The following is a 19,767-nucleotide window of genomic DNA, read 5'->3' on the forward strand; positions in this document are numbered from 1 at the left end:
CTCCGAGCTGCCTCCTTTTTGCCACCACTCACCTGGCCAGCGAGGGGAAAGGCATGGGAACGGGCCTCCCGGGGCATGCTCCCAGCATGGTGCAATGATGTCACTTCCAGGAGAGACATAATTGTGCAAGCCCTGGGTATGCTCCTGGGATTCATGCTGGGCCAATTTGAGGGCCCAAATTGGCCTGGTGCAAAGCCCAGGAGCACTTCCACGGCCTGTGTGATGACATCACTTCCAGAAGTGATGTAATTGCACTGCACCAGGAGTCCACGTGCTTTGTGCATGCGTGAGAAGAAACCGCAGGTAAGTGCTGGTCCCCCCCACCCCACCGGGAGGGTAAGGGGACCTGGCAACCATAAGCCGCAGTGAAATCAGTTTCCGGTGGGTGGTCATGTTGGTCTGTAGTAGACGAGTAAGATTCAGGTCCAGTAGCAACCTAAAGGCCAACTAGGTTTCCATGGTGATGTGTGATTTCAAGAGTCAAAGCTCCCTCCTTCAGTGAAGCCAGTTTATATTTATGGTGTAGACAAGTGAAGGACATTCCCATTCAAAGCAACAGACTGAGGCTCTGCTCTAAGTGCCCTATCCTTTGCAACTTAGGAGACAAATGGGACAGGGCTTGTGTGTGGGTGGGTGGGGTGGGGGTTGGTTACTCTACAACTAGAAAATACCTTCCCCAGAAATTGTGTGTTCTGTTTCTTCAAGCTCTGTAGTACAGTTCCTACTGATTGCTATTTTAACATTGCCTCTCATATTGATTATTGTGTCCACTGTTTTAAGCTATTTCTTGTTGTTGCTGCTGCTTAATTTCTATGATTTGTGATATAAATTGTTTTACTCTGGATCGTAAACTGCCCTGAAGACTCTGCAAAGTGAAATGTGAGGCCTTAATAAAATTAAAATGCTAAAAAAAAACTCACAGACATTTCACCTTTAGGATTTCTCCTGTAATGGAAGGTAAAAGATGGTGCTTGCCAACAACTATCCATAATGAGTATATTTGAATGAGATCTTTGTATGCAGTTAATGGGTGGCTCTGGACTGATTCAGGGCACATTCACACAAGCGAGCTGGAAAGGCCCAATTTTACAACTGGCTTGCGATGAACAATGACAACAGGTTAACTACCAAGGCGAAACTTTCATGTCACCCCATAGGCATCCTGCAAAAACAATGGGTTTCAACTGATGCCATCTATGCACCAGAGCAATGACAAAGAGTAACGTATACACATATGTGAGCCACAGATGGAGATTATTTAAAATAGTCCCTTCTTAGGTTGAATACATGAAGCAGCCCTCTATTGAGTTAGACCACTGGCCCATCAAGGTTAGCACTGCCTACTCTGGCAGGAGCGCTCCAAGGTCTCAGATGGAAGTCTTTCATATCTCTCTACTACTACTACTACTACTACTACTACTACTACTACTAGTAGTAGTAGTAGTAGTAGTAGTAGTAGTAGTAGTAGTAGTAGTACTAATGTAGTAATACTACTAATGGGAGACTTCCAACAAAGACCAGGGTTGCAGAGGCAGGCAATGGCAAACCACTTCTGTTAGTATCTGACCTAGAAAATCCAACCGGGGATTGTTGTAAGTCAGCTATGACTTGAGAACACTCTCTACTACTACTACTACTACTACTACTACTACTACTACTACTAGTAGTAGTAGTAGTAGTAGTAGTAGTAGTAGTAGTAGTAGTAGTAGTAGTAGTAGAGAGTGTTCTCAAGTCATAGCTGACTTACAACAATCCCCGGTTGGATTTTCTAGGCCAGATACTAACAGAAGTGGTTTGCCATTGCCTGCCTCTGCAACCCTGGTCTTTGTTGGAAGTCTCCCATCCAGTTACTAACCCAGGCCAACCCTGCTTAGCCTCTGAGATCTGATGAGATCAGGCTCACCTGGGCTATCCATATCACCTACTACCCAATCCTTTTAACTGGAGATGCTGGGCATAGAACCTGGGACCTGCTGCGTGCAAAGCAGATGCTCTACCACTAAAACATCTCCCCACACACCCCTGTTTCAATTTTCAGTTGCTCCATAGTCTATGGAATACAGACACGGCAATACCTTGTTAGCCATACCAAGAGGGTGACTAAACATTTGAGCCTAATGGGCCTTGAGTAGCCGAAAATGAGCAACGGGAACTGCCCAAGTGTTAGTTTTATACCTGCACCTAGTGAATTAAAAAGGCTAACAACAGAGAGAAAAAAGCAACCGAAACCTAGATTACCATATACACTGTGGGAGTGAAGAGACCTAAAGAGCGTTGCTACAACCTTGAGAATCATATCTCAAATATTAGAGGGTGCAGCTATCCGAAGAGATAACGAAAAATGTGGTTGATTCCTGTGCCCCGGGCAACATTTCTCTCCATCTGTAACCCAAACCATGTTTGCAAATAGTCAACCCTTGCCTGCAACTGCCATGCTGGATGAACGGATCTGTTAATTGGGTATGCCGTAGGCCCTAACATCAAAAGATACAAACAGCACAGAACAGATTGCCAACAGTACCCGAGTAACAGAAGCAGACTCGGTTCCAGGCAAGACTTTTTTGTGACAGCCAGCAACATTTGAGCTAATAAAAATTAACTTGCACCCTAACAGCCAACACAGCAAAAGAGAAAGACTGATGGATAACTCTCGCTGCCTTATTGCTGACCAAATGTGCGGTGGTTTTTTGTTTGTTTGTTTTTGGTCTACTATGTATTTTTAATGCTGCCTTTTTTCCATGGAGATGAGCACAGCAGCTTTGTAAGGTAGGTTGGGCTGAGAGACCATGATGACTGCCCCAAGGTTAGGCAGTGAGCTTCGTGTCAGAATTTGAACTCGGGTCCCACATACTAACCACTACCTCACACTGACAGGCTAATGAAGGATTATCCCCCGCAAAAATGGGAGTGGTGCGGGCTTTATGAATGGGAAGCTGCTGTGACAGGAACTATCGGAGGCAGGAGCCACCTTGATAGTAAAAATGTATATAATTTTTGGTTCATAATGTCACATGCACATCAGAAACCAGTGGCTTAAAGAAAAATTTGGTACTGAATTGCAGTTCTACACAAGTATTCAAATATTCTGTCTGGCAAAACCACAACGAGCCTGACCTGGATAGCCCAGGTGAGCCAGATCTCAGAAGCTAAGCAGGGTCAGCCTTGGTTAGTGATTGGATGGGAGACCTCCAAAGAAGACCAGGGTTGCAGAGGCAGGCAATGGCAAACCACTTTTGTTAGTCTCTTGCCATGAAAACCCCACCATGAGTCTCCATAAGTCAACTATGACTTGAGGGCAGGATTTCATTTTTTCCTCATTCTTAGCCTGGCATCTGCCCACAACAACACAATGGCTGTCTTGAGACCCTATACCTCAATGAAAGACCAGCGAGTTGTATCAGGTCCACCTCTTCGCCTCCACTGCCATTCCCAAGCACTGTTGTAATGATAAAAGAGAGCCAGTTTGGTGTAGTGGTTAAGAGCGGGAGGACTCTAATCTGGAGAGCCAGGTTTGATTCCCCACTCCTCCACTTGAAGCCAGCTGGGTGACCTCGAGTCAATCACAGCTTCTAGGAGCTCTCTCAGCCCCACCCACCTCATATGGTTGTGGGGATGATAATAATAACATACTTTGTAAACTGCTCTGAGTGGGCATTAAGTTGTCCTGAAGGGCAGTATATAATAATAATAATAAAAACAACAACATTCGATTTATATACTGCCCTTCAGGACAACTTAATGCCCACTCAGAGTGGTTTACAAAGCATGCCATTATTATTAATGGCATAATTGAATATTATTGTTGTTGTTATTGTTGTTGCTGTTGTTAATAAAATGTTTGCTAAAATGAGATCCTTAGGAAAAGGACCAAAGGACAACATAATCACTGGGGGAGACAGAGCTGCCCCATGCTTCTTTTACAGCCAGTGGCTTCCTGACAGCCTTGTTACCAGTTACCCCCAGTTACCAGTCTCTGACCCTAGTTTCCTGTAAAATAAAATTGAAAAATGGTCGTCCACCAAAGATATGATGTCACCAAAGAGTTTTTAGTGATTCCTAGAGAGGACTGAAGTCACAACCAGTTTTCCGAGCAATAATATCAGGCTGTCTGCAACGAATGCCCCCCGTATCCCCAGCCCCCATCAGTCTCCTGCTTAGGGTTGCCAGTTTCCTGGAGGGGCCTGGAGATCTCCCGGAATCACAACGGATCTCCAAACGACAGAGATCAGTTCCCCTGGAGAAAATCACTGCTTTGGGGGTGGACCCCATGGCATTATATAACCTCTAAGGCCCTGCCCACTCCAAACCACATTTTACCCCAAATCTCCAAGAATTTCATAACTCACAGTTGGCAACCATACTCCTGCTGGTTGCTAAGGCAGGCCTGTCAGCCCTAAAATGTATCACTGAAAATGCACTTATTGCAGTATGAAAGAAGGAAGCCTTAGGACTTAGCAACATCAGGGACTGAGCACATGATAAAAGGTCAGGGCATGAAGGAAGTCTGGCACACCCAAACGACTCCTGAGTAGCACTACTGCATCATGTAGGCCCCAAAGAGTTCCACAGACAGCCCAATGGTGTAAACCGAAGGCAGGTTTCCAACAGGTGGACAGAAGGCCGACATTTGAATCAAAGACACATCTTATGGTATGGAAAATCACAGGGGCTATAGGTTAATTTTGACAGGAAAAGCAATGTTGGATTCAGTTGGTGAACCTTTTCATTCCTTCGTCGATGATGTTTTGGGCTTAAAGAAAATTGCAGGGAAATCATTTTCAAGCAGCGGGACGTATCGGTTTCTGCAACATTAATTGCTTTCTTAAAACAGCTTCTCTGTGTGTTTATTCAATACAGGAGGAGTTGCTTAACTTGACCGAGGAGGGGTGGGGGGAAGTCTTGCACACAGCACAATTTAATTAGCGTCACACCATTATGCAGCACAAGCGCTCCTGAAAATGATGCCCGTTGCTGCTCCTGGCATACACTGCCCTGTTCATTTCACTGTAGTTCTTTAAAAAGAAGTCTTACAGTTCCAAAGCTAAAACACACACACACACACACCAAGGCCATGCTCAGGTGTCACATTTTTCATACCTGGGATGAGGTTTCTTAGAATCACAGAATCATAGATTCATAGGGTTGGAAGGGACCTACAGGGTCATCTAGTCCAACCCCCTGCACAATGCAGGAAATTCACAAATACCTCCCCACCACACAGTGCCCCCTGCTCCATACCCAGAAGATGGCAAAACACCATCAGGATCCCTAGCCAAATTGACCTGGGGAAAATTGCTACCTGACCCCAAGGTGGTGATTGGCCTTTCCCTGGGCATGTAAGAAAGGGCCACAAGAACTAAGCACTGATGTAACCCTTCCTGTCCTCCCTCTCATGATCTGCCCAGTTCACAGAATCACAAAAGAAATTTCCCGTGTACAATCAATGTCTCCTTCCAATAATATTATAAACAATCTATTTATTAATTATTGGCAAATTAATATCACGACTCATACCACATATTACAGTGCAAAATAGCTACAATTTCATAGGCATTATATATACTCCAGATTAATCAATTAAAGTGTCCTGTGCTCCAAATCCTATGGTTCATACTACTTAAAGTGCAATTGTTTTAAGCATCGTTTGACACAAAATTTCATATATGGAGTCAATTTCGCCTTATATCTCAGTTCAATATGGGTACGGTCCAAAAGTATCCCAGACACTGTGAAGGTCACAGATCATACGTAGACCTTGGTTATATTCTTTTGGTATACATAGAAGATTCTGTGACCATGATTTTTCTAACGGACGGTCCAGATTCCCATCAAGTCCGTTTCCAAGGTTCTTTCTCAATGAATTGGTAACTGACATGAGGAAGCATACTTGTAAAGTCTGACAACTGTGTTCTTTGAGATCAATGAAACCATTGCTTGAATATACAGCCTCGTGCTACATAATTAAAAACGAATCCTTATTTCATGATGGTAGCCTTTGGTCTATAATGTATCTTAAATAGAGAACTATCTTTAGATAGATTTTTTTCCTCAAAAAACATTTTATTTAAAAAAGCCGATTTAAAAAAAAAATTCAAATTAAATTAAAAAATCGGATTTTTTTTTTTTTAATCATTGATTTTTATCCACCCTGGTTGGGAGGAGGGCATTTTTGTGGGACTTTCTACCTCACTGGTGCAGCACCTTTTTTGCAGACAGAATGTCCCCAGTTCAGTCCTTAGCAGCAGTAGGTAGGAAATGATATGCAATACCTTGGAGAGCCACCGACTGAAGTCACAGGAGACAATATCAACATTAATAGTCCAATGGTCTGACTCAATACAAAGCAGCTTCCATTATTATCTGAATTACACTGAGAGTTCTTTGGTCAGTTCTTAGTTATTTAAAATCTGATTTAAAATTATTTAACACAAACTAATCCACAATATGCCCTGACCTGGATAGCCCAGGTGAGCCTGATCTTGTCAGATTTCAGAAGTTAAGCAGGGTCGGCCTTTGTTAGTAATTGTATGGGAGACCTCCTACGAAGACAAGTGTTGCAGAGGCAGGAAACGGCAAACCACCTCTGTTAGTCTCTTGCCTTGAAAACCCCAGCAGGGGTCGCCATATGCCAGCTATGACTTGAGGGCACTCTCCACTCCAGTCCACAATATGCTTCTCCTTAATCCTCTCAAAGGTCTTTCCCTTGATTCTCACAATCACCTTCACCACAGCGCATTGCTTTCACTAAAGTTAGGATGGGCTTGTGGTACTACTCCTAGCCAGGGAAGATATTTATTCCAGTCTCCCAACAGCTCCAAACTCTAAACTTTGTTCTCAACAGTCCTCAAGCTAGTTTAACATTATAATAACATTTGATTTATATGCCACCCTTCAGGACAACTTAACGCCATCTCAGAGCGGTTTACAAAGTGTGTTATTATTATTCTCACGACAATCACCCTGTGAGGTGGGTGGAGCTGAGAGAGCCCTGGAAGAGCTGTGACTGACCCAAGGTCACCTAGCTGGCTTCAAGCAGAGGAGTGGGGAATCAAACCTGGCTCTCCAGATTAGAGTCCTGCCGCTCTCAAGTGACTGACCCAAGATAACCCAGCTGGCTTCAAGCGGAAGAGTGAGGAATCAAACCCGGCTCTCCATATTAAGAGTCCTGCCGCTCTTAACTGACTGACCCAAGGTCACCCAGCTGGCTTCAAGCAAGAGGAGTGGGGAATCAAACCTGGCTCTCCGAGTCCTGCCGCTCTTAACCACTACACCAAATTGTCTCATTTGGGCCTGCCCGCTGGGAGGCAGCTTGTAAATCCTTCCACAGGAGAGTTGTTGTCACATGCTCCTAGGCTATTCATGCGCGACCAATGCACTGGGGCTGAATTTTTCCCTAACAGTATACCCAGCGCAAAAGGAAGATTATAGCTGAGCTGGAGAAAAATCATTCCAAGTACAGACAAATGGCTGAGCAGCTGCCGCATGAAGCACTTGAAAGAGGCCTGCATGTGGCGGCAGTAATATGCAAACCAGCCCTCTGGTTACTTCTGGTGGGGAGTCAATCAAAATTATCAAATGCATGAGATCAACAGCACTGGCAGGAAATCAAGAGGAGACACACACCCCCTTGGGCAAAAAGAGAGCAGACAAGCATATTGTAGATGCCGTAGGCACGTGTGCATGCCTGAAGGTATTGAAAGGCTATCAACCTCCTTTGAGAGAGAGAGAGAGAGCAACCATAGAAATTCTCCCAAAACAAAATGATAATGCTTATATGAAGGGTAGTAGTAGTAGTAGTAGTAGTAGTAGTAGTAGTAGTAGCAGCAGCAGTAGTAGTAGTAGTAGTAGTAACAACAACAACAGCAGCAGCAACAACATTTGATTTATATACGTCCTTCAGGACAACTTAACGCCCACTCAGAACAGTTTACAAAGTGTGTTATTATTATCCCCACAACAATCACCTTGTGAGGTGGGTGGAGCTGAGAGAGCTCTGAAAGAGCTGTGACTGACCCAAGGTCACCCAGCTGGCTTCAAGTGGAGGAGTGGGGAATCAAACCCGGCACCCCAGATTAGAGTCCTCCCGCTCTTAACCACTACCCAAACTCTGGGGCACTTTGCAGGCTAAGTAAATGTTTTCTCACTAAGCTCTGACTTACTCCCTGTGATCAGTAACAGGTTCCATTTCTAAGCAATGTGTGAACCATTGTAGGGTTACGAGCCTCCAGAGCAGGGGTGGCCAAACTGCAGCTCGGGAGCCACATGTGGTTCTTCTAGACATATTGTGCAGCTCCCAGGGGTCTCCGACTATCACCTTGGCCATACATTTTAGTTTAGTTTAGTTCATTTCCCTCCCTTTCCTTCTTTCCTTCCATGTCTTTCCCTCTCTTTTCCTTTTTTCCTTCCTTCTTTCTTTCCACGCCTTTCATATTTTCAATCAAAATGTTGGGGTTGCTAGGTCTGACTCAGAAAATACCTGGGGACTTTGGGGGTGAAGCCTAGTAAGGATGTGACATCACTTTTGTGATGTCACTTCCAAGTCAAAGGTCAGGTGATGGCTCTTCCCAAGCGCCACCCCTTCCAATGATGTTACTTCCAGCATACCACTGCAAAACCCCACCCCTTCTTGTGATGTCACTTTCAGGACACTCCCCCAAACCCATTTCCTCATCTGAAGTCACTTCAATGCATTATGTTTTGCAGCTCTCAAACATCAGATGTTTATTCTATGTGGCTCTTACATTAAGCAAGTTTGGCCACCTCTGCTCCAGAGGATGGCTGGAGATTTCCTGGAATTACAAATGATCTCCAGGCCATAGAGATCAGTTCCCCTGGAGAAAATGGCTGCTTTGGAGGGTGAACAACATGGCACTAGAGATGGGCACGAACAGCAATACGAACTAAAAAAAAAACACAAACAGCCCAATCTGCTGTTCGCAAACAAGCTGTTCATGAGGCCCCATTCTAAATGAACAGGTGGTCGTTGCAAGCCTCGTTCGTTGCTGTTGGTCAAGCCAGACTGGCACCTGCAATCAATTCCCTTGGCAACCGGAGGCAGGGACTGCCTCAACTCTGTCTGAACTCCTGCTGTTGCCCGGGAAACCCCAATCTAAGCCCAATTTAGCTTGCTAGGCAGGTCTTCCTTTCAAGTGTGGAGCTCCAAATTTGTTACAAAGAAGCAAAGAGCAGGGAGGAAGGGGAGCTCCCAGCTCTGGTTTTGCAGATAGTGAGGGAGAGACAGTTGCTGTTGGCATTTTGAGAGAGAGACAGGGAGAGTGCATTGGAGCTTGAATTTTCTGTGTGTGTGGTGGGATAGGGATCTACCTCTTCAAGTTCCAGAGCTGCTGCCAGGCTCTGGGCCAAGCTATTATTTATTACTGGTACCTCTCCTGCTGCCTGCTCAGGTAAGGTTTCTGGGAGTGGTGCGGTAGGGATCTACCCCTTCAGGTTCCAGGGCTGCTGCCAGGCTCTGGGGCCAAGCTATTATTTATTATTGGTACATTCCCTGCTGCCTGCTCAGGTAGAGTTTCTGGGAGTGGTGCGGTGGGGATCTTGATGGCTGGAGGAGAGCCTACTGGCCCCCACAAACAACAAACAACGAACATGTTCATGAACAGGTCATGTTCGTCAATGTTTGTTGTTTGTTGTTCGTGGATGGCAATGAACAACGAACACCATGTTCTTTTTTTTCTGTTCATGCCCATGTCTACATGGCACTATACCCTGTTGTGGGTCCTGCCTTTCCCAAACCCTGCCCTCTCCAGGCTCCACCTCCCAAATCTCCAGGAATTTCTCAGCCTGGATCTGGCAATCCTAACTAACTAGCTTTATTTGCAAAACACCTTAACAGACACCCTTCTTATTAAAAAAAACCTCTATAAAACACAGTAGATTAAAACTGAGCTGTTTCCAGTGACTCCACGGAAGTCAGTACTCAAGGAATCTACCCACCTAGAGAGTCACTGGATCCAAGCGTTGGCCTGAATTGCCCTCATCTAATAGAGGCAAAGCGTCTATTTCTGGATTTATTTTTATGCCTAATATGGACTCCTGGTGGGGGTCAAGGATTTTAACGGCAGTTGTAAGAAAAAGCTGTGCCATTCAAGCAACAAACTTCTTTTGGGATATTTTCTTTTCCCTTTTTGTAACAGCAGCATAAGAAAGGAGAGTCTTCAATGGACTGTTTAGGACTTTGACCAGGGGCAGCTTGCTAAATGTTTTCAGCGAAGGCATGAAACTGACTCGGTTACTAGGAGGGAAGAGGAAGGTTTATTTTAAAAGCTACTAAAGTAAAGGCAGTGCCCCAAATTACTTCTCTATCAGCAGAACCATAAAAGGGCCCAAGATAGAAGCAGAATGTGGAACGGCTGGCATCTTTCAGTGCAGCATACTTTATTTTTGCAACGTTTTCATGTGGTAATAGTCCCCCTTCCAAAAAGGTCTTTAAAATTAAAGGCCCATAAGACAGAAACGTTCCTTGGTTCCAGCTTTCTATATCATTTAGAAAATTAAATCTATGCCCCAATTGCTCAGAGGTATTAGAATCTGTCTGCAGTAAGGGCCCAAGTAAATTTTACTTTTGCCACAAGAGCCATCCTAGATACAAGATCTCTGTACTTTACTTCCCTGTTTTTGGCCTAATTTAGAATTATTCTACATCCCTACTATCCATCTAAGCAATTCTATGCAATTCTATACGTTTTCATCCCACCTTTCTTCTTGACAGCATGCAAACGATTCCATTCCATTTCATCACTGCTTTCTCATGAGATGGGGCTGTGGCTCAGCAGCAGAAATTCTGCTTGGCATGCAGAAGGTCCTAGGTTCAATTCCCGGCATCTTTAGTAAGAAAAGTTAAGTGGTGGGTGATGTGAAACCTGAGACCCTGGAGAGTTGCATCCAGTCTGAGTAGACAATAATGCACTTATAGGACTAGTGATCTGATTCCATATTTATTTATTTTATTTAAATCATGCATATGCCACCTTTCTAGCCAAAATAGAGTAAATGCTCAGAGACAGGCACTGCCTTCTCAAATCTTCGTATCTTCCTGCTTAGAGCACTGCCCTGGGGTGTGTAACATTAAACAACTGCCAGAGCAGCAGGACTCTAATCTGGAGAACTGGGTTTGATTCCCCACTCCTCCCCTTGAAGCCAGCTGGGTGACCTTGGGTCAATCACTTAAGAGCAGCAGGACTCTAATCTGGAGAGCCAGGTTTGATTCCCCACTCCTCCGCTTGAAGCCAGCTGGGGGACCTTGGGTCAGTCACAGCTCTCTCAGCCCCTTCCCCCACCTCCCAGGGTGATTGTTGTGAGGATAATAACAACTTTGTAAACCGCTTTGAGTGGGTGTTAAGTTGTACTGAAGAGCAGAATATAAATCGAATGTTATTATTATTATTAAGGGCTGAAGTTACAAAAAGGTTCCTTGATTTCTCTTTGAAGAGAAATGAAAGAGAAATCATGTTCTTAAAAGAGAGAAAAAGAGAGTTAGAGGAATCCATGGCTATATCTTAACAAGTGAATTTCAGAAAAAGAAATTCCCCAACCTGGTAACAACCTTCCATCTTCAATGGGCTTAGAAAGGTGTAACTCAGCTTAGAACGGCACTGCTAGATAGCAAGCCAAAAAAGAAAATACAATTTGTATCGGCTTCACAATGACCAAACGCCATCATTTGGGTAGGTCAAGAATGACAACATTACAAAAGTTCATAAAGAAAATATATCTGAAAATGGAAGGGGAAAGCCTACATAATTTTAAAAAAACAGTAAGTTCAAGATAACTTTTTCAGGAGCAAATGGCTATAAAAAGAAGCCACAAGTGTAGCATCACAATATCTCTCTTGCTAATTTGATGAAAATGTTGTCTTCATCAAATTAGCTCTTTGTCAAAACAAGCTGCATGAAATTAGTACAGAACTGTTTCGTAAATGTAAATGTTGTTGTTGTTGTTGTTTTTGTTGTTGTTGTTGTGTGAAAACTTGTTTGGGAGCTTGGTCCAAAACTTTGCGGTTTCGCTCCCAAAGCCTAGCCAACATAATCCCACTGCAAATATCCCAGCCGACGATGTGTGGCTATACAACCGAACAGATGCAACGAGAGCTAGACTGTTGTTACGTAATGCAGCCGTAATATACGGTTGCATCCTTACCAATTCATAACTGCCATTTGCCCAGTGGTGGTGCTTGACTGAATATCTAATCCCTCCATGCTAATCTTTAAAAGCCCATACGGTACCAAGTTACAACGCTGCTCTCTCGCTTTCTTGCTCTCTCTCTGCATTCATGTCGCTTTCCATTGATTTAACAAAGTCAACCACCAGCAGCCAATGCTTTCAATGTTCAGAGACATTAGCAATCCCTAGTAACCAACACCTAGTTACCAAATGCACAGCAGTTTGTTATGGTCCCCAATGGCTTGTTTACATCGTAAGTATTTCTGACAATTTCCCCGGGAGTAAATTAGCTTAACCAAGAATAGTGGCTGATTCTTTGCTTATTTGCTAAGGAACGCTGGGGCTACCTCCTTGGTTATTTCAGCAACAGGACATGCACGCAAGATAGCCAGGCCTGTTAGACCTCACAGGTCAGCCCAGACCGGACCAGAAATCACCCTGTTCTTGCCCTGAAATTCAAACAGCACAGGAGCAGATCAGTGGCAGCAGGCAAGCTGGTTTCGTTTTTTTTATAGAGAAGCATGTCTCTTAATAGTCGCTGGGAAAAAACACTTATAAACTGCCTAATTATCCACCAGGATACCCAAAACAAAGTTTAAAAGCCAGAACAAAATTCAAGTCCAGTAGCACCTTAGAGACCAACCAAATTTTCCAGGGTATAAACTTTCATGAGTCAAAGCTCTCTTTGCCAGACACAAGTAAGAATGAAGGTGCATCTGTCCTCCTATCTGGGGCTGCTGCCCTGGAGAATATCCATTCTTATTTGTATCTAATGAAGTGAGGTTTTACTCAGAAAAACATATACCCTGGAAAATTAAGTTGGTCTTTAAGGTGCTGCTGGACTTGAATTTGGTTCTACCACCACAGACTAACACACCTGATGCTATCCTCATAGAAAGTCGAGAAGCCAGCCATTTAATGCTGTCTTGCAGCCGTGTGAATTTACAGGTACGATTCCTTTTGAAACATAAACGTAACTGTAACTGGACTGAATGCATATTCTTGGATGTTAGATCACCTGTAATCAAACTTGCTCCCCCCGTTTATCCCCATCTTAACTGCTGGAGTGTAAGCGCACGAGGGCAAAGACTTTGCACTTTTTTATGTACATGAAGCTGTACAAACAAACTGAAAGGAAGGACCTAATACAATATGGCCCAAACTCACTTCTGTATAATTGCGCCAGATTATTACAGCTCTTTGTACTGCAAAGTCCACTGTGGCATGCAAACTTCTCCCATATGCTACTCTTCTGTATTATCCAAAAGACTGACATTCACCATGCATGCATGTTGCTTATATTTATATGAATGTATGCCCTCTTCAAAAGAAAAAAATCTATTGCTGCTCTCCAGGAGAAATTTGTATAACAGTAGCAGGCTCTGCCCAGGCAAAGATGCAAAATGTGGCACTCAAAAGTATAACCTAGCTCTTCACTGCTTCTCCTCCCACCTGCTGGAGGTGACATTCTTCCACCACGCATGCTGGCGCAGCCATAGGTATGGTTGCAAACCTCCAGGTTGTGGCTGGAGATTTCTCAAAAGTGCAACTGATCTCCAGGTGACAGAGATCAGTTCCCCAGGAGAAAATGGTTGCCTTGGAAGGTGGACTCTACGGCAATATACCCAGCTGAGATTCCCTTCCCAAACCCTAGGATCCCCAGGAATTTGCCTACCCAAAGCTGGCAACCCTAGCCCTAATTGTTAATGCAAGGAATGTTGAACCACACAACCGAGCTGGCCTGAGATTGGAGGCCATATTGCAATGCAAAAGCTCCATCACCCAAGGAACAATATTGCACCAAGATAACAACTGTTGCTCTCCACCTTAATTGTAACTAAATCACACAGGCAGGAACAGTGGAAGAAATTAAATTCCTCTTCCTGGTTAAAGCAAACTTGCAGGTGAAGAGTCACCGTGGTGGAGAAATACAGCTGAAGACACACAAGAACCTGCCAGCCACCTGCTCCTCCTATTATCTCACCCACCTATTTACCCAACTGTAGTGTTTACACTGAATGTTTCAGATACTTCACTTGTATCTACGGCGCCTCGTCTTGTGAAACATCATCTAGACTCATTTCTCCCTCTCCGAAACAGATCTATTTATGGAAGCCACAGGCTCCGGCATAGAATAATGGAGCTTATTATATCACACATACACACACAGTCTTTTTCCATATCAGTCCAGTTGGGTGCAGCAACAAAGATCTGTCACGTGCCAAAGAGAATCGCAACATGGTCTGCAATGCTGTGACTCAGCAGAGTAGCAATGCTGGCCCTGTACTTCACCATCCCTCCTTTGATTGCGGAATGGATCAGCCAGACAATTTCGACTACGCGGCTGGCCTGCGCGGGGTGGGGAAAACAGGCCCTGGGAATGTAGTGCCAAGTCTTGCGTCTCCCCTATCATCATCTGCTTGGCAGGGAACACATCACAGGAGACCTTTGCAAGTGCACATCCCCTCTGATGTTGGATATGGTATGGTTTTTGTCTTGTGGGATCCTCGATCCAGGAAAAGAAGAAGCAAAAACTCTGTGACTGCTGGATTGCGGAGAGTATATCTTCTTGGATATTGCTGCTAATCTTGTTTTGCAAATAGACCTGTGAAGAGTGAACTTCTCAAAGCAATCTCACAGGTCTCCTCAAAGAACATTGAATTGGCACGTTATGATCTCATGATACTGTACAAAACTCTATGACTGGCTATATATTCTCAGTCTATATGCTCTCAAGAGATCCCCGTTCATTCCAAGGAAATGCTTAAGGGTTTGAGCCTACAATCAACAGCAAAAACACATGGATTGTGTATTTTGGGGTTATCCTATCCAATCTTATAAAGTTATGGATTTTTCCTACTAGGACACTAATTTCCAAGTTAGTGGCCTCTTCTAACGCTATGCAATGTGTACCCCGCTGTAGCGTGAAACAAGGACCCAACCCAAAATATGCAAGTACTAAGATTGTGATTAACAAAGTTACGGCACTGAACGGACAGCCCGATTCTTGCCACCATTCACAGCTAACAAGTTATGTTATTGTACCGCAATACATTTACAGACAGCAATTTATAGGTCAGATGAGATCAGCAAAAGAAAAAAGCCATTCTCAGCTCAGCCACCAGTTAGTCAACCAAGATTCAAATGGCATAAATGAACACAACCATGGTTTTCAAACTACGTACTGTAAAATTCTAACATGCGACAGCCGGCATACTCCTCAAAGGGCTACAAAGATCACAGTCTTTAACATCATGAATCTGAACTCATTTTCTAACGCATCTTATTGATGCCCTCAGTTTTCATTTCCAGCCAGGCTTTGGGTCAAAACCGAAGGCATTTGATTTCCACCACAGGTGCAGAACGGCATTCAAACGCGATCTGAACATTATGAACTGACAGATCTTCCCCGTTTTCCTTCTTTATCACCACAAAGACAGATTAGGAATGCATTCAAACCGTACTACAATTGATCTGCCTTCGCAAACTTCTAATTTTGAACCGATTTGCATTTCCACAGAAGCAGGCACAACAGCAAACCAAAGACTTGCAGTCCCACAATTATAAGCGCTCACACCAAAAGGCACACGGTGCGTACCGTACAATGCCAAAGTTCTATATGTTAATGCAAGCTGCAGTAAGTGTTATAGCCAATGCTTAAAACGACAGTAACTTTTTAATTTTTTTTTTTTTTTACATTCGGCTGCACTCCTCTCTGAGGAGCAAGCAGAGTTTTCAGGCATTTGTAGAGCTTATAAAAAGACCAGATTCCAGGTTGATGCTCCACCCCCTAAATTTGTCTTACAACCCCACCTTCTGTTTTTTTAAATACTATCAACATAGCGGCATGCTTGTCCCAGGGCTGTATTTCCAAGAGTGTGCGCATACGTACATACTCCAAGACTGGTTCAATACTACTCCTTGAAAAGACATTTTGGCTGGACAGGACAAGCCAAACACCAAATCAGCTTTCGTTAACACCAGACACATCCAACATTATTTGAAAATACAGCCGTCTTAAAAGTAAAGTTTGCTTCGGTAATGTCTTTTGCCCTGTGGTTTTTTTAACAACAAGCCTCTGGTTTCATCCTCAGACAACTGTTTTGGAAATGACATCTCTGCCCCCTGACAAACACGCTTCTCCTTTAGAAGAGTGTTTCCACCATCCCAAACTTTTATCCAGAGATTGGTGTTTGTAAAAACAAATCTCTGCCAACAGTTAACAGTTTGTATAGCATCCTTTATTTCTCAGACTCCGAGGCAGTATCTCACAAGAGGCCCCAGGGGCTGGGCAAACACAACATGGTCTGGAGGGGAGGGGCTAGCTGTGAAAGGGATCTTTATATGCACATATGAAGGCTCCTTGCTATTAACTTCGCCTGCTATTGACATAGCACAGTGCAAACAGCGAAGTCCCTTTCTGAATAGCATGAGTCACCCTGTCACGGTTCCGTTTGCATTTCCCTGTTCTCGCCAGGCTGTTGGAGAAAACAGACCAGCTATGGTTGAAACATATTTTCACAAATGCATTTAGCCGCAGGGAATGCCCTTCCCCTTCTGGCTGCTACATCTACCCTGTCATCTATAACCGCCTGCATGAAAAGATGTAAATAAGGCACAGGCTAAGCTGCCCTAGAACTTCTCCAACAGAGGGGAAGTCAGACAAAAAGGTTTGTGACTTTTATGATGGTTACTGCTAGCACTTGCTCTCTCATCCCATTTCGGAACTGCCTGCAGGAACCGGCATCCTGAACACATTTAGGGGATGTAAATACAATGGATTTCCATAAAACTTCCATGCAAGCAAACTCGGCTGGAACCAAGGCTTTAACTAATGTCTTAGCATAACTGGAGGAACGTGAAAAGGAACGAGGGGGAAGAGAAGGGGAGGTGAGAGATCTGTAAGGATGGATGGTCCCTGGCAAGGATGGGCAATCTCTGGCCAGCGTTAATTTCATCAGAATCTAACAGGAAAAGCCAAAGAAAGAGTTTAAGTCACACTCCACCCAACAAAAAGCCAGAGAGGGAGCCGGGCAGCAGCTGGTCGCTGGCTCCAATTCCCAATTTACTTCTAGTGGGCTCAGCAAAACTGTCCATTGTTCCAGGCTTCGGAGAAAGAAAGAAAGAAAACTGCATCTTTTAAAAAAAAAACTGCACAAGCCCATTTTGCCCAGATACAACATAACACACTTTGCCTTTCTCAGCAATTCACTCATGACCAATGAAATATTAGCCATTTCTGCAAGTAGCACATTTTATGCGTAAGCATGGGTCCCCCCCCCCCTTTTTTTCCCCAATAAAGCTACACTAGCAAATTCTGCTCTGGTTCCAAAGGGCCCGGAACACAGAAGAAAAGATGAACCCTCCAAAGAAGGGAGGGGATGGAATCAGATGTGGTTTGTTACCTACCGGGGAGAAAGAAACTGGAGGAGAGATAAGGCTTGTGAAAGCACACACACACACACACCCCTTTAAATGCAGTCCCATTGAACAACAAAGTTTGGAAGAAGAGCAAGATCCGGGTCCAGAAGCACCTTAAAGACCAACTAGATTTCCAGGCATTCCAAACCCACTTTCCCTCCAGGCACATTCCTAAAACCTGAACCCGACGCCCACCCCAACAAACGCATTTTCCAGAAAACAACCCCTGTAAGTCACCTTATTGTAGCTGTAGTACCCCAAGCACTGGGCAAAGTCCAGATTGGATGGATCTCCGGGTAAAGAGCTTCCAGATGCAGCGGGATAAAATCTTACATCCATGTCGAAGGGAGTCTTGGGTCGGGGGAGACGAGAGCGCACGGAGAGTGGAGGGGGAGGAAGGGGTCCGAACTGGGGCGGGGGGGCCGCGATGGAAGTTCGGAGAGGCCGTCCAAATAGATCCACCTTCCCAAGTTGGAGGGACCGGCGCGGCTCAAGTTGCCGGGCTCTGCAAAGTGGCGAGGGAGCGCGCGAGAGGAGGGGAGGTTCCAGGAGGGGGGGGCAGCGCCGGGGAGGAAGGGAGGGAGGGGAGAGGCGGGGAGGGCCGAGGCCGAGCGGCAGGTGAGGGCGGCGCAGGTGAAGGCGGCCGGCAGGGGGAGAGCCCTGCTGCGGGGCCGGGAGCGCAGGAGCGCGGCGCGCTTGGAGAGGGCGGCCGTGCCCAGCGCCGGGCTCCCGCCTGCAGCCACACAAAGGAGCCACGCGCGGAGCCGAGCCCAGCCGAGCGGCTCCCCCGCCTTCGCCCGCCCCGGGAGAGAGAGAGGGGACGGCGGGCGGGCGGGACGGCGCGCGCGCTCGCTCGGCCACACGCGCCCGCGGGACCGGCCGGAGCGGGAGGAGGCGAGAGCGCGGCGCCTCTCGGCCCGGCGGGCTGCTTGCGCGGGGCGCTGCGCCGATCCTCGGGGAGCGGGGCGAGCCGGGCTGCGCGGGGCTGGATCGGAACCGGAGCCTGGATGGAAGGGGGAGTGGAAAGCGGAGGAGGAAAGGTTGGGGGCACGCGTTGCCAACCTCCCGGGGGTGGCTGGAGAGCTCCCGGAATCGCAACGGACCGCCAGGCTCTGGCTCTCCCTGGAAATCTAGTTAGTCTTTGAGGCGCTGCTGGAGCCGGATTGTGGACTATGTAGCACCAGCCCTCCTGTCTTTCCACTAGGGTTGCCAGCCTCCAGGTGGGGGCTGGAGATCTCCCGGAATTACAACTGGTCTCCAGGCCACAGAGATCAGTTCACCTGGAGAAAATGGCTACTTTGGGGGGTGGACTCTATGGAATTATGCCATGCCAAGGTCCTTTCCCTCCCCAAACCCCTCTTTCTCCAGGTTTCACCCCCCAGATCTCCAGGAATTTCCCACTGTGGAGCTGGCAACCCTCCCCCCCCCCCGAATCTCCAGGAATTTCTCAAGCTGCAGCTGGCAACCTGAGTTTCCGACTCTGGGTTGGGAAATTTGGAGAGATTTGGGAGGGGAGCCTGGAGAGAGCCGGGTTTTGTGAGGGGAGGAAGCTCAGCCGGGTATAATGCCACAGAGTCCGTCCTCCAGTGCTGCCGTTTTCTCCAGGGCAACTGATCACTTTAATCTGGAGATCAGTTGTAAATTCCGGGAGATCTCTAAGACCCACCTGGAGATGGGCGACCCTTATTAGATGGGAGGTGTGTCCTCTACCCACAAGGTGTGGCTGTGTGTGGACATTCTTGGAGCTCCTTGATTTGTCTGGAGAGTGTTGGCCATAAACTAGGGCATATCAGACATTCAAACTGCAAAGTGTGAAAAACGGGGAGTTGCAGGGGTTTTACATTTATACCCCACTTTTCAATGAGGACCCAAAGGGGCTTACAAGACTGTCCTGCCCTGTTCCATTTAGTCTTAACCATCACCCTGTGAGGTAAGTGAAACTGAACAATGCATGCGGTTGTGTGAACGAACCCTGTGGATGCAGAAAGAACCGGATTGCACCCGACTGTTCCTTCATCACTTGTTGCACATGCAAATGTGCCATTCTTGGTGAAATGTCACTGACACACCTTTCATGTCGTCTTCCCTCAAAGGCTATCATTTGGTTGTCGCTTACAGATTTGTCACTCGGTTGCCCGAGACTTGAGCCCTGTTGAATGCACAAACATT

At 45.8% G+C, this 19,767-nt stretch overlaps 1 protein-coding gene across 1 annotated transcript in view; it reads right to left on the minus strand.

Annotated features, from left to right (window-relative positions):
- The window catches only part of TOX3 (TOX high mobility group box family member 3), a 122,247-nt gene extending 104,288 nt beyond the window's left edge, over nt 1-17,959 (minus strand). Inside the window, exon 1 of the mRNA XM_055000598.1 lies at nt 17,836-17,959. Coding sequence (XP_054856573.1) covers nt 17,836-17,937 — 102 coding nt within the window. The 5' untranslated portion in view covers nt 17,938-17,959. The remainder of the gene's footprint in view (nt 1-17,835) is intronic.
- Between the last annotated feature and the right edge of the window lie 1,808 nt (nt 17,960-19,767).

The sequence above is a fragment of the Eublepharis macularius genome, chromosome 16, assembly GCF_028583425.1.
Source record: "Eublepharis macularius isolate TG4126 chromosome 16, MPM_Emac_v1.0, whole genome shotgun sequence".
Lineage (NCBI taxonomy): Eukaryota > Metazoa > Chordata > Lepidosauria > Squamata > Eublepharidae > Eublepharis > Eublepharis macularius.